Source organism: Lepisosteus platostomus, chromosome 3 (genome assembly GCF_059453375.1).
Source record: "Lepisosteus platostomus isolate fLepPlt1 chromosome 3, fLepPlt1.hap1, whole genome shotgun sequence".
NCBI classification, from domain to species: domain Eukaryota; kingdom Metazoa; phylum Chordata; class Actinopteri; order Semionotiformes; family Lepisosteidae; genus Lepisosteus; species Lepisosteus platostomus.
Genome location: NC_142613.1, coordinates 22,935,072 through 22,951,429, shown reverse-complemented (window position 1 = coordinate 22,951,429; position 16,358 = coordinate 22,935,072). Strand labels below are relative to the sequence as shown.

The following is a 16,358-nucleotide window of genomic DNA, read 5'->3' as shown; positions in this document are numbered from 1 at the left end:
CAAACAGTTGTCTATACAACACCATTTGTTGTAATTTATTTAAATGTTTTAAATCTATTTTATTTATGCATCTCCTATGGTGTGCTCCTGCTTTCCACAAGTTATCCCTGCATTTTACAGTTATTCGATGTGCCATATCCCATTCTACACATCTCTTCTGTTAAAAAACATCAGTGTTACTTCATTTTCTAAAATTAGAACACAAAGGATATTGCACATCATATTTACAAGACCAATGGTGGAGCCTTCTAACTGAAGATTACTTTTTTCGGTAGGATTACATAATCATTTTTCTACATTTACTGTACATTACCCAATATACATTCTCAGTTTCTTTTTAAAGTGGAAGCTGCTTTTAGCTATCAAATAATACCTAGGTTAATTAAATAAAAATATAGTTCTTGTAACATAAGTAAATATATACTATTGTAAGGAACCAGGATTCTTGGATTTTACAAGCTAGAATCAAAGTAAGTCAGACATTCGGCAATCAATGAGGATAAAACCTTGCCCTGACGTTGTTAATGCCACATACAGTATCCTGCTTCTAGTAACATTGCAAAAATGATATGGTTACAGTCCCACTAAAAGAAGAACCAGCAGACGCACTATGCCTATCAGACGATTTGATGATTTCTGCATACTCTGTCTATGGTGTTATTTTCTTGACAAAAAAAATAGAAAAAAGAAATTAAAAAAATATAATTAGAATGAGAAATTTCTATTTTTAATCAACTGTTAAACTAATTACATTTGTTTTATTTATCAGTTATGATTTTTTATATTTAACATAAGTGATCAATGGGGCTCCTTTGTGGATCAGACATTAAAAGTGCTCATTTGGCCCACCGGTTGGTTGGGTCATACGTTTCAGACAGCATTAGTCTGAATCTGGAGTTTATATCTAAGTGACGCTATACTGTTTGTCAAGTATCCCCAGGTTTTGGTGGGTTTAGTTGTCCAGGGCTGTGGTTTCAAACTTAAAAGAAAAACATGAAGTAATTATTTTACATAATTCTTGCTTATGCAGGCAATGTCACTAATGGGTGAGCATTAGCGACACTACCTACTTGTACCAGTGGTGGAGCTAGTGATGACAAAAATTGAAGGCAACTGAAGTGCTTCAGTTAGCAAACAATAAGCAAGGGCTTTAGGAAGACAAGCCAGTGTGTAATGAGTTTTAACACTGAAGTAATGCGGCCATTGCTTACTAGTTGCAGTGGGAAGATTAACTCAAAGTGTGGCACAGTGAAATTTAATTGTTTTATGGATATGAAATATGAACCTGACCTTTACCTAAGGTATGAATACATTGAAGATATTTTTGAGAAAATGTGTGCTTCACAACACTGTTTATCATCACTGAGTGTATTATGAATGTTTGTATCGTATAATTTGGTGAGCCATGTTTACCATTGTCCACTGTTGTACTGTATAGCACATGTCGTAGCTTGAAAAGGTAATGGTTATGTATGTCTATGGGTCCATTCTTGACAGGTGGTTGCACTAGGGGAGGTACCTGATGGGACAGTTGTCACAGTGATGGCAGGAAATGATGAGAACTACTCAGCAGAACTGAGAAATGCTTCTGCTGTCATGAAGAACCAGGTGGCAAGATTTAATGACCTGAGGTTTGTGGGCAGGAGTGGAAGAGGTATGTTGATGTTTTATTGTGTTTGTTTGTTTTTTCTTCCTATTTTTATCTCCCTTTCTCTTTCCGCTTACACACTATATCCAAACTGCCACTTAAATGAAAGACTCTGATGACACCAGTAACATTTCATAATGCAATCATTGACCGGAAAAGAAGAGACAGAATGGATCGACATGGATCAAAAATTGAGTGAGTAGGAATCAGAGTAGGCCAACCAAAAACAACATAAAGGGAAGTAGAATGAGACACGGGGGTTTGCTGTATTAAAGAGAACTGCCAGGCTGCAGACAGACTGTATTTTAGGAATTCCAGCAGGTTTTACATAACATTTTGGTCGCTCCAAGTGATTCTTTTTCTTCTAGTCCCAAAGAGATGTACTGTATATAAAATCGGCGCATTAGCGGATTTGGAGAGTTATCTTCCTCTGATTGTCTGTTCCTAGTGTTTGAATTTACTACTACTCATATTTTGGCCTCATCCTTTGATAAGACTATTGTCTCTCATAATGTACAGCATCATGTGTTGTCTTAATCCTGAAACAGCTGGTAACATGGATCCACACAAAGCTGACTCCTGGACAATCCTTGAGAAACAGAGATTTATGGTCAAAATGTAAAAATAACTTTAGAATAGGAAACAGCAACCAAAGGATGCTACTCTATCCCACAAAAGGGGTCACTGTATTTATGCTAGCTGAGAAAATCTCAGCTAATTATAAGTTTTCTAATTCCTTAAAAAGCCCTATTCCAAATTCAGAGCTCCCTCTGGGAACTTCAGACTGTCATTTCTGAGTGGCTGAGCCTGGACTCTGACTACTGTCTGGTCTTTGTACCACTCTTACCTTCTGCAAGGTTTTTTATCTCTTAAATCAAGCCTATTGTCCCATTTTAAAATAAATTAAAAGGTTCATTGTCAATAGAGTATTACAAAACTAAAAAGCTTCTTGTAAAAGGCCTGTCCAACCTATAAGTAATTGTTAGTAACTCACATAGGACAATTTTCTTAATAGCATTTCCTCAGATGCATCAACTAAATGTAATTTAAAGGTCTTCCCCTTGTCACATTTGTAGCTTGTTACTTCCCATTTAAAGGTGAATCTAACAGTCTAAAATACATTCACAAAGGGAATTATGCAGAACTCCCCTTAAATTGTCATCTCCCTGTCTTACCAGCCATACCAAAACTTAACAGTCATTCTGAAAAAGCATTATTTTAGACTGGCAGCAATTGTAAAGCAAGATAGTTGAATTGAAGTAGTTACTTCAACTCAGATTAAGATCTGGGCATATGCCTTGATGGTTTCACAGTCCAGAAATAATTAAATCCGGAAATAATTTCCCAGGTGAGGAGAAATGATAAAGGGGATATGATGTACTGTAGGTCTCCTTTGCCTGTGGAGCTTGCTTGTACTCTGCTTTCCCTTGAATTTCTACCTCAACAGCTTAGGAACGCCTTTCAATCAGATGTTTTTGTTCTTGGGAAGGTTAGTTAGGATACTGTGCACAAACTTCACGGAGCAGTGAATCACCCACTGTGGAAGTAATATAATGTAAAAAAAAAACAAACACAAACAGTGCAAATGTATTTGCTTGTATGTAATGGTATGGAAAATTACTTTCTGCAGTCTGTATCAAACAATCGGAACCATGTGCTTGGTTAAACGGTGCTATCGACTTCTTTCCTGTGTTACTAGCCCAAGACGAAGTCAGCATATTTCATGCAACTTGGACTCTGAGGCCTGTCACTATAATTCTAATATAGCTAAATATAAGAGACAGACTGCAAGAGTTATTTTAAATTTGAGCTGTTGGATATTGACCTCCTTTATCCTTCAATGCTCAGTAGAGAACGAGTAAATGTTTTTGCGTGATATGCTACAATTCAAAGGCACACATGCACCCTGCTACCCCTCATCCCAAGTTTATTTTTTACAGACCTATGCATTTGATCATATCAAATTTAATTTCTGTTAGATTTCATTAGTCACTGGCAGATGGGATGCCTGGCATCCTTTTGTTTTTCACCTTTAAGTGTTTTTTGGTTGTGTGTTTTTTTGAGGCATTCGCATTTATAAACCATGCCAGATAAGGAACAGATAGGCTTTATAGAAGGTCACATACACAATTTCACATTACTTTTGAAGAGCAATGCAGCAAGATAACAATGAAACACTGCAATTATAATCTTTAAGTGCAGTACAAAAACTGATATTGTATAGGCACATAATGAATTTTAATATAGTCTACATTAGGTCTAGAAACTGCTACTAAAACATTGAAACAAACGTATGAATTTCCACATACTGTAAGTAGTGGTAAACTATCATACAGTTCAAGTAAATGTCAAAAAAGATTCCATCTAAAACAGGCTACTGTATTACTTTGCACAAATCTTAAAATTAAAAAGCATGATACAATTTAAACATTTTTTGATGTTGCTTGCAGATTAATGCATGCCTTTTAACTACGAAAACATAAAATGTTTGTAACAGATTATTCCTCTGTCTGCTACTGACATTACACAAATATTTAATTAGTAAAGCTCTCCTCCCAATTCTCATAGATTACTGTTATGATCCATTAACGTTTGTTAGGATTTGAAAGCCTCATGAAATCAGATTGAAGTTTAATACTCCTTGTTAACATAGGGCAATTTAAAATACTTTCTCTTGCTTTGAATTGCATGCAACTGGGAGATGATAGACATACAGTAGCGGTACTTAATTTAACGCGCAATTAACTGTTTAACCCTCTCTGAATTGAGACATGTCAGTCAAGAAACCTAAGTGAAGGAAGCTATTGGGAAACAGCTGTATTCAGCATAGCCTTTTAAACTGAAAAGTCCAACCAAGACAGACAACAAAACCAGAGAGATTAAATAAAATATCTGCAAAAACAGGAAGACTGATTCTTTGAGAAGTTGTGAAATCAGAATGATGGTAAAGGATGTAAAGAATGACTTGGAAAAATTTGGTAGTTTAGTCCATAAAAGAACAGCTCAATACAGGCCAAGCATAACAAGATGTACTACTGACTGAAATGACACATGCTATTTGTGGTTTTCACAGACGTACAATGGTTTCATATTTTAGTTTAACTATGATTTCAAGAATACGGTCAAGTCAAGAGCTTAATTTCTAAAGCGAATAAGAATCAAAGTGTTGGAATGGCCGTTACTTAAATCCAATTGAAATTATGTTTGTGGCCAGGAAACCATAGCTGTGAGTGAACCATTCAAACGCTTCAGCCCTTGACCTTTGACTTAAATAAAATAAAAATCGCTTGCCTCAAAAATTGCAGCAAAGAGTTCTCAACACAAATGCTTACAGCTCGTTCAAAGGTTCAAAAGATTCTGGAAAGTCTATCTAAGTCAATGGAGTAGCTGCTGAGTGTTGGGAATGTAGCGTTGAAAATATATTGTATAACGTGTTATATTGCATTGCTGAAAGTTATGTTAATAGTTTATTTACTAATATAAAATAATAACTTATATGAATAACATACATCTTTTTAAAATAATGCAGAAGATTATACATTTATAAGGTATACATGTATGTATACAATTTGTATTTGTGTATAATTTCCAATATTTATTTTACTACACGGTGACAAATTTTTAAAAAGATGAAAACAGGCATAAAACTAAACTAATTATAACATTTTAAAAGTAAAAATTATAAATAAAGGATTTGCAATCAAATAAATATTCAGCTTAAAATTTTTAGATCATTGCATGCATGGTATATGACTATAGTCACAACAGACTTCTTATTTAAAGCTGCTGAAGAAAGGGAAGAAACATTTCTTTGGACTTACAGTATTTCATAATTACAGTGTTCTTTTAAATAGTATTTTTCCCTTTACCACTGTAAATTTTGAGAAGTGAAATTTAGACTGCATAATTTGTATCCAATGCTACGGCAGTTTTCATCTGAGTGCACAAACATGTTTACAAACACTGCTAAAATTATAAGATTCTCAGTGATCCACTCATTAAACTGACAGTTTCCCACAGTCAGGAGCCTGAAGTATTGCAATTGCAACATTTATGTATCAGGAACAATAGCAGTGATTTCCTGTGGGAACTCTAAGATAGGACCTGTAATTTTCACAGTGGCATACATTATGAATGATTTTTTTGAGCGTTTGTTTTGGACTAAATTAAACTCTACACCAAAATATGTTGTGAAGAAAATTCAGAGGATCTTTTGGCCACCACAGTATAAAACATATATTGCATCTCTGGAATCAGTCCAGAGAAGAATGACCAAATACATAACAATGTTTAAGGAATGTCCTACACTGACAGCCTAAATGAACTGAACATTTTTAGTCTTGAACAGTGAAATTTTCAAGGCATTGAAAAAGTCATTTTCAGAATCAACACTTAGCATTAACAAGGAAAACAAGTGAAAAAAAAACTTAATGGAAGTACATTTTAAACAAAACATAACAAAGTTTTTTTTACACAAAGGGTTGTGGGAGTATAGAACAAGCTACTCGTCCATCTTGTTGAAGCTGGTACCCTGGCTTCTTTTAAGGACCACTCGAATGAGATCCTTGTGTCAATTAGCTACTAGCAACAAGGCAAATTAGATGGGCCAAGTGGCTTCTGCTTGTTGTAACCTTTCTTGTGTTTGCTGTGATAATCTTTTTACATTAAACACCAAATGCCTAGGATATTCAAAAGACAATGAATTTAAAGGTATGTTTTACCATAATGTACATCGTATTTTTTATTGCCTTTGTGTGATTCACTCTGTGGAACTCAAAATAGATTCATCTGTTTTAAAAATGCTCTTCTCTTCAAACTCTCAGGATACCTTGTGTACAGCATTGGAGTGCTATTCTTCCAGTGCCCTGCCTTAGAGTTTTGGTTGCATCACCTATCTCTGGTCCATCTTTCCCCCCTCCCAACCATTCCTCTCCTAGCTTCTTGACCGAAACAAAGAGACACATGTTTGGTATGTTTTACCATCAAGTACATTGTATATTTTATTGCCTTTGTGTATTGCCATTATAAAAAGCCTAAAGAGAAAGGCTTTAAGAAACTCCTCTTTAGGCCAGGTTGTTTTGCACAGTTACTCTGCCAGCAGCCATATCACCCTGCAACTCACAACTGGCAACCCACTGAAGCTAAGCAGGTGTGAGCCTGGTCAGTACCTGGATGGGAGACCTCCTGGGAAAAACTAAGGTTGCTGCTGGAGGAGGTGTTAGTAGGGCCAGCGGGGGGCGCTCACCCTGCGGTCCATGTGGGTCCTAATGCCCCAGTATAGTGACGGGGACACTATACTGTAAACAGGCGCCGTCCTTCGGATGAGATGTAAAACCGAGGTCCTGACTCTCTGTGGTCATTAAAAATCCCAGGGCGCTTCTCGAAAAGAGTAGGGGTGTAACCCCGGTGTCCTGGCCAAATTTCCAATTGGCCCTTACTAATCATGGCCTCCTAATAATCCCCCTCTATGAATTGGCTACATTACTCTGCTCTCCTCCCCACTGATAGCTGATGTGTGGTGAGCGTTCTGGCGCACTATGGCTGCCGTCGCATCATCCAGGTGGATGCTGCACATTGGTGGTGGTGGTGGAGGGGAGTCCCCATTACCTGTAAAGCGCTTTGAGTGGAGTGTCCAGAAAAGCGCTATATAAGTGTAAGCAATTATTATTATTATTATTACTCTCACTCCACTTCTGCTCTGACAAAGCTAAGCTCTCACTTAATTTCGTTCACATCTACAGTAGCTTGGGAAAACAGACTGATTTTAAACTAGCATTTTGATTTAAGCAGAAATAGGATTATTCTTACTTTTCACAAGAAAGGGAGATTTGTGTCACTGGGAGAGTAGAGTAGAGCTCTCACACAGCGTAACTCATTTCTCACCTCTCTTTTTCTATTGCTGTCTCCATAACGAACCACATGCTAGATAAGGCATGAGAGGGCATATGCTTTTACTGGAGAGGATGTCACTCCTCTGCTGCATTTGAAGAAAGAGGCATTTATTTAAACAGTGCTATATATCAGTTCTCCTGTTTGCTTTGTGTGTGACCGCAATGCTACCATAAAAGCGAATAAGGATTAAACAAGCAATGTTGTTGAGCGCTTTGTTAAGTCCTGCACTAGTCATCGGATTTGTGTTCAATATCCTTCCTTCAAACCATTTTTATGTGTGTGCTTTCTTGGGTAGACTAAGCAAAAGCTTTATGCAAGCATATGTAAGACATTGTGAATTCAGTGGAAAAAAGTTATTAAATTAGATGTTGTCCAGTCATGTGGAATTTCTGATACTTTATTATTAATGTAACATTCCTGTAAGCAGGGAATTACCAATTATTATGTGTTTCTAGTGACTAGTTTCTTTATCAGATCCTTTCTCGTTTAATATGCTGAAAGGATATTTATTAACATGATATAAACAGCATACACTATATCTACAACATGCATATATAAATCAGTAATTTGTATCATTCTCATTTTCCGATTTCTTCCTTGGGCACTTTCTTTTGCCCACTATTGTGGAAATTGTTTGTGATTTCATTGATACTGATATATTTATTTTATATTTATCTTGTTACTTAGCCAGTCAATGCAAGTAAGACCGTTGGGGGGGGGGAGGAGGGGGATTGCCAGAAATGCCAGTTCAATGACACTGTATCACTTCACAAAGTACGCAAAGCAAGGGCCTGTGTATAACCCAGAACTGCAAATACAGTTTTCAGGTATTTTATAAGGCAGCTCAGAAACACAAGAATATGGCTCAGGTTTTATTTTCAGAACGTGTTGGCTTACAGGATATAAATGGGCTTTAATTTTGAACTTACAGTGGTTTCACAATATACCGGTAGTAATCATAGTGCGTGCCTTCCCTAAAATAATACATTGTAAGCCTCATGCAACTTCTTTACCTGCTGACAGACAAACAAACTTATCCTCCGTTTGCATAACTCCACTACATTTTAGATACTGGACTGAACACATTAGCTAGTAAAACACTTATGCAGGCTGAGAGAAGGAAGCTAATAACCAAGTACAGATACGCGTTAATTTGTAATCATGACCTGAATAGGCTTAAATCCAAAACAGACTAAATCTAAAATACAATAAAATGATGTACCTAGCTTTCATGTACTGAGAAATCAGGATGAGGAGATAGAATTGTTTGAATGGGCTTTAGTGAAACCAATACTTTGTGTTGACATACTGAAGATCACTATCTAGAAACCCAGTTAATTTTGTTTACTTATTGTTTACTGAAGAGCATGTATGGGGGAGTGTTCAGACAAAGAGCAGGTGTCCTTTCAAGTCTGTATGAAAAGCTGTAGAGGAATCTGCTGCAACAATGTCTGATTGTAGTACTTAGTCTGATCCACTCTCAACAATAATTTTAAAAAGACAGAAAATACAATCTAACCCAGTGGCTACCTCTTGTCCACTTCTTTTCCGAAATGAAAACGCACAGAATGGAATAGTGTATGCTATGTACTGTATATAACATAATCAAAATATTTGCTTCATGTAACAAACAGAAATGTGGAAAAATACGATTGGTACCTGTTTGAGCTCCACATTTTTATAAACATAAAATGTAATTGATCATTTTCTAGACGTTTAAAAAAATGGTATCAAGTGTATGGTCTTTTTCTTTTTCCTGGACAGTTACTGACAATGAGATTTTATAGGCCACTCAAATATCAGTTTATGAAGAATTAAAATACATGTGAAATCAAATTTGCAGGAAAACATCAACAGAAACAACGAAGGGTCTGGAAGGAAACTGTGTGTCCTTGCTTTCATTATATCACTGAACAAATTACATAATTAAAAGGTCAAAATGGAGTTGTTCCATCCTTGCTATGTAATTTGAAAGGTTTCCTTTTTACAACAGTAGTATGGCATTTCACATTAATGTGAAAAAGAGCAGGCATAGATTAACTGAAATATAATTATGTATAGTTAAATTTGTTAAATTATTATTGTGTAGGTCATTTCATTTATTCAAATTATTTGAACAGTATTTTAAGATGTGTCCATGTTAGAATGATCTATCAATATTATGGTTAGTTTTCTTTTAGAATAAATAATCCCAGGTACTGTATTTTTAACTCATAACTCAGCAAGGGAATATAAAGATTGTCATGATCTATGAAGAAGTCTGTTAATTCTTTATCAAAACCCAGGGAACTAGGAATACAGCTGTATCTTATCACTGGCACTGCAGTATCCCTTTTGTTTATGTAGATGCACATGTTCATTTTAAATAAATGTTTATTTAAGGCTGTCCACACTGAACAGCCTTAAATCACTTGGAATGATTGTTTTTCAACTACCCTTTAGCTTAATTTCATCTTCTTGAGCTAGCACCAAATTCTGTTTCTTTCACTTATGTTTTACACTTTATTTGCAGTAAGTACACAATGAAAATATGGTAATATTAGAAAAATGTCTGAGATGGAAGTCAGTTTAGTCATTTCAACAGCTTTTACTTTGGTCATGATGCTGCCAGTGTGCATTCTAAATAATTCAGTTAAGGCATTACTTAGAATAAGCCAATGTTTTTTTTTTATTTCAGATTTTATTTTTTTAAGGCTAATGTAATTTCTGTGGTATGAAGCTGAACTAACTCTTACAACACAAAGCAAGAACTGGAATAGGGCCTCATAAGTGCAAATTAGTCAGAAAGGTATGTCTCATACACACTACAGCACTGAGTTATAATGAAATTAGACTGCGTCCTTAATCATTACAACCACTGCTTTAGGTGTCACTTCTGTCTTAAGGTTAGCATTTCGTTTAACTGTGTTAGACTGGAACAAATGAGCAGACCGTTGACCAGACTAGAGTTGCTCAGCTAAAGCCTTTTTATAGGCCTGGTCCAGCAGTAGCTTCTGTTGACTCAATCAGTGTTAACAATGGGAAGCCTGCCCTTCGGCTAATAGAACTCAGGGTGTGACTTGAAACCCCAAGTAATTTTAATGATGACCCTCACAAACAGAAAAACAAAAATATTTCAAAATAAATAATCCATTGAATATCGAAAAATCATTTTACAAACTGAAGTCCGCCCATTTCCCCCCTTCGAAGCTGCAATGCAAAGGGTGTGTTCACAGTTTTACAATTTTGCCTTTTCTTGTTGGCAGGCTTCCCAAACTGCATTTTTATATGTATAAAGATATATAAAAAAGCAGACTTAAACGCTTGCAGGCTTTTCACGCATGGAAGATGAATAAAGCTTCTTTTGATGGAGTGTAATTATGTCCAAACAGTTGTGACCCCCACCTCTCATAGCCTCCCCCCTCTCCCACCACTTATGATCTTGACGGAAGAAACCGGCCCTGGGCCTTTGAAGCAGGCAGGCTTGGGAAAGGATCAAGGCTCTGCAGTCTGATGCCAGAGGCAGGAAGGAGTGGGGAGTGTAGTCCAGACTTGTCTTCCAGACTCACTGAGATCTGGAGGATGGGCTTTTATATTGCACAATTACAGAGCGAGGAAGCAGCAGCAGCCTGCTAAATGCACCAACGTGAACTCATTAAAACTCACTTGGTGTTGTCCACATCTCCTTCTGATCTTGTTGAGCAGCAACCTACTGTATAATCTGTGTCCTGCTTGTTCTTTCTGTTCATTTTACTGTTAAAAATCCTAGTTTGCTGTTAATCCCAATTAAACTGCAAAAAACCCACGAAGACCTGTTAGAGATGGATTGTGACATCATACTGTATGATGAGGATCTATAGCTGTCAAAAGACAAATTTTGAGGCATTATCTGCTGATGCCTGTGTCTCACAAGTCTAATACCTTCACCAATACCACAAATAAACCCTGCATGATTCACAGAAAAAATGTAATATTTTGGATGCAAATAAGAACCTGAGTAACAGAGACATACAAATCGTCTAGAAGCTAGAGTTTTATTTTTTGACAAAAAGTTAGAGATGTAGTCAAAATCATAATATACTATTTACTGTATGGTCTTATTAAGAAAATCCAGGCAAGACAAGGACCCCATACCGTATGTCACATTTCACGTATGAAAACACTAGGGAGGCAGGATCAAAACTTAAGGCCATTCACTGTAGACGACACAGGGAAGTCCAGTTCTGGTACTGTAGGTTTTCATTCCAGGTCAATGCTTAACAAGTTCAACCAGATGATTACTGACTATACCAATTTAACATCCTCTCCAATCTCTTAATTAGTCTAAACAGAACCAATGACTAAGCCTTCTCCTCAAATGAACTGAAAGTTAAAAGAAAATTAGAAGTGAACGTTTTTACACTCAACATAGCATTTAAATGAGTATTTTATCTAAAATTACAACATTCTGACAATAGAGTGTTCATAGCAAAAAATACTGAGCAAATTACCTTCAAAAAGGTTCAGATAAAATCTTTTGCATTTGGAAATACCCAAGCAAATGCACTTATAACACACTAAATATTAGAGACTGAAATTTATGCAAGAAACCGAAACTATTGTTCTCTTCAGTCTCATTATCAGTCAATGGTTTTGAATTTATCATCAGTATTTGTGGTATATAAAATGTCATATTTAGAACACTTATGTGCCTCAAGGTTTACCTGGTCACTTTAAAGTAGCAGCACATGAACTTCATCGGCTCCGTTTAGACTAATATACTGAATGTCACCTTAACAGCAGGCACATATACTGTCGATAAACTTGTTAAGACCATTCTTAAAACGTGAGTAAAATGAGCTCCTATATAAATATTACATATTTAATATATAATTATATATATTACATCATTTATATATCTACAAACTAAAGACCTATTTACATTTTTACATTTCTGGACAATGTATTTGAAAAAAAAAAACACTTGTTGACCACAATGTTTATGACCAAATTGAAAGATATTGTTGGCTTGATAAATGTGCCTGTACAGGCTTTGATACAACAGGTCATGACATCTTAGGAAAATTTTTAAACTCATCCTGGCAACTCTGGAAAGGCCATAGAGCGCCATGCTTGCTGTCTATATGACTGCTTTCAGTATGTCTCCTTCCGAAAATATAAAGCTGGACTGGGTGCTGAGTGCTCTCTAGGGCTTCGTTTTGGGTCCTTTACAATTGATTGCACTCTTGTGCTATAAGCAAGCATCATTTTCAGTTTTCCATAATAACACACAAACTTATGCATCCTTTTCATTGCTGGCAAAATCATTTAATTAATTGATTTTACACAGTACTGAATGGGAATACAGTCATGTTAGGCCATAAATTAAAATTAAAACAGCTCTTTTGGGTTGTACTACAGTAACTTTCTGTAGTGGCTTTCTCACTTGGCTTTGCGATTTGCTGCTAGTCTCCCTGGTTGGTGCCACAAAACCAGGCTGGATGAGGGGGATTCCACATGTATTTGTAAACAATTTTTGGATGAAACAGGACCATTTGGGATGAAACATACTATGTGAACGCAAGGAATTCTTCTTCTTCACCCGGTGTAATATTACGTGAAGTTTGTATCTCTCCATGTTTTCAATGTTCATGTGGGTTTCCTTGGAAAGTCAAAAGACATACTGGTTGGTTAATCATCTTCTGGAAAAATTGGCCCTAGTGTCAGTGTGTACATGTTTGTGTTTGTGACTATGTGTTTGTCCTGCGATGGACAGGTGTCCCGTCCAGGGTGCATCCCACCTTGCGCCTGTAACCTGCGGGAACAGGTTCCAACTGCCCTGCGACCTAGAATTGGATTTAACAGTTAGAAAATGACTTGATGAATTGTTATTTTCATCATAATCAAATTTCAAATTTACTTATTATTAATCACTTACTAGAATATGGCATTTTTATCATTGGTTGTTTCATACTACATATTTTTCAAGTCTTTTCCAAGGATGTGAAAATGAAGATTTGTAGATTGTTGTTTTCTATTGAAGGTATTGGCTTTTGTAAACCTGAGCTAAAACCTTCAGCTGTAGGCCTGTCTGCTCATGGTGCTCTCTCCCTTTCGAAATGCGTCAATATTACGTATACAGAGATAAGATATTCCTCTAAACAAATGTGCGTGCTTACTTTTTGATTGTGCTTTAAGTGTTAGCGGAATGTATTTCAGTCATGAGCTTTGTCTCATTTTTAATTTTAGAAGGCACTCTGAAATGCCTTGCAAGAATAGCACTATAAGACAATTGTATTTCTCCCCACAAAGGTTTCATTAGTCAAAATTAATTCAGCTTTTCTTTCGCTTTCAATTTCTACTGCTTAAACTCCTTAGTACCTCAGCCACCTACAGCTACGTACCTTAGTAATTTAATTGTACAGTATGCAGCTCTTGAATAAATGCATCAATGAAATGTGATGCAAAGTCTGTTGTAAAAACATCAAGGTACACAGCCAAAATAAATTCTGTGGTGTACAGTATATAGAGAACCTTATATATGTGATAATTTAGATATAGCCTACACCTCTGAGTTTGCAACCATCCATTTTCTAATTGCTTCTTCCAATTCAGGGTCACTGGGGATCCGGAGCCTATCCCAGCAAGCAATGGGTAAAAGGCAGGGTACATCCTGGATGAGCCTCCAGTCTGCTGCAGTGTAGACAAACACAAACACAGACAAACACACTCACGCCAAAAAGAAACTTTTTACTGAATCCAACTAACCTACCAGTATTTTTTTTATCTGAGCAGCTGCAGGAAAGCCATGCAAACATGGGGAGAACATATAAAACTGCACACAGATGGCAGATCGCACCCCCTTGTGAGTTTGTCACACCATATTTGTGTATTAATCACACCTTATGTTGTATTACTTCCTCACTTGTTGTGTTTTTGCTTTGCTACTGAATTAATGTATGATAAAACATACTCCTATCTGTCAGCCTCAAGACTTACTACCATTCTTACAAGACAGCTGAATCGGTATAGCGATAATGTTTTACATAAGGTTGTATAAACACTGAAACCTTGCCATTTCAGAAGCTCACAATTCTGCACTTGAACGAGGAAAGCTCTTGCTGTGTTTTCTGCCAGTCTGTGTTGTTGGTCCATTGAATCTTTGCCCAGTTCATTTACATTGCTGTAGTTAGTAAATACCTAATGGAAGCCAGACAAAAGCTAATAAAAATATGGCTCCCCTAACACAGGAATGGTATGCCCAGGGCACTTCACACAAGTATGGTTTGTGCTTTGTTTTTATTGTTTACTTCTCAGCTGATAATAAACAGGTTTGAATAAATGCGCCGAAAATCATATTTAGCCCTTTTTCTACCTTCTTTACCTTGCTGTTAATAATTGTATTAGTTTACCTGCAGAGCAGATTCAGCTGTTTGACTGAAAGTATTTAATAAGAATTACTGCAATAGAAAAAGTAGTTGCTAACACAGCTACCCACCCAAATATCTAATGAAATATAACTCCTTTAAACTTTTAAAATGTGGCCTTTCAAAAATGTCACATTTTTGGTCAGCTAGGAAATGTTTGCCATGTTTATGCAGCATGGGCATTTTGTGTGTTTACCACTCATACTAGGCATTATTAACAGGCAGCTAAAGTTTCCCCCTGTAAAAGAGACAGCACATTACAGGCAGAAGCTGGCTGTTCAGCACCTTTTGATATCACTTTAGAGCTGTCAGTAAAGAGCACACAGCCTGATTGTACAGAGCTCTTGTGTTTCTTATATCTGATGGCAAGGGCTGTGTCACGAGGTCTGAGGGAAACAACAAACAAGATACCAGAAGATAAAGAAGTGTGTTACGGAAATGATATTACATGTTGGGAGGTAGAGCTGTGGAATATAATTACCTGCTGTTTTTTTTTTACAAAAAAGCCAAAAGAGAAATGGAAGAAAAATAAACAAGGATATAACAACACTAATTAACCCCTTCAGCCTCCATTGTGCTCTGACAATCTCACCACTTAATTTGGAAGTAAGGTTTTCTTTCTCACCTCAGTTACAATACATACAGTATACACATATATCAGATACAAAGCTTTCTCATATCAGGGTAAATCTGAAGGCTTTTCCATGTTATTATAAGATATTTATACATAGCACTATACAGTATATGATGTATGTAATTAGAAAGAAACTTTTGTGCATAGTTTTTCATTTGGGTACGCTGTGGACGGATTACTGTACCTTTCTAATCGTTTTACTTTTAGCTGACAGTTTTTCACAGGATGTAGTAAGAGAAAGTAAAGACCCCCTTTTCATGCCCACAGCAGTTACAACAGTTGGTGCTTGGACAAATCTGAGAGTTAATAAGAGCAGTCCAAAGACTTAACAAAGCCTTTGAAGTTTAAAATAGAAAGCTTGAACAAGAAATTGGATGACAATTAGGTTGTAAATGTGTTGTAAATACAGAGGCCTATAAAACTTCCATTGAAGGAATGTGAAAGGAATTTGAGATATTTTGCAGCACTGAAATGTGCATGAGAGTTACAGATTACTTTTCCCACAATTGTCTGTAAATGTGCTTGCGGTCCTGCTTAAGTGCTGCACCAGAGAAAATAGTCATCTCAGTGGCAATGTATGTGGATTTTCCTGATGACTACTGAATGAAAGAGTCACAGGAAAAAAAGTCTAAGAGATGGGATGAAAAGGCCAAAGCAGGACTGATTAAGGGAGAAGTATAAAGACATCCAACAAATGCAAGACAGCTTCATTAGAAAAGATTAAGGACTTATACAGTAGAAAGCTGAGACATCAGCTTTCCTTAGAGCTCTCTTATACGGCAGCATATTTATGATTATA

At 36.4% G+C, this 16,358-nt stretch overlaps 1 protein-coding gene across 4 annotated transcripts in view; it reads left to right on the top strand.

The window, feature by feature from the left end:
- The window catches only part of LOC148674651 (runt-related transcription factor 2-like), a 99,889-nt gene that overhangs the window by 42,414 nt on the left and 41,117 nt on the right, over window positions 1–16,358 (top strand). For all 4 annotated transcript variants that reach the window (XM_088625002.1, XM_088625001.1, XM_088624999.1 and 1 more), the window contains exon 4: window positions 1,498–1,654. In XM_088625002.1, coding sequence (XP_088481128.1) covers window positions 1,498–1,654 — 157 coding nt within the window. The remainder of the gene's footprint in view (window positions 1–1,497; window positions 1,655–16,358) is intronic.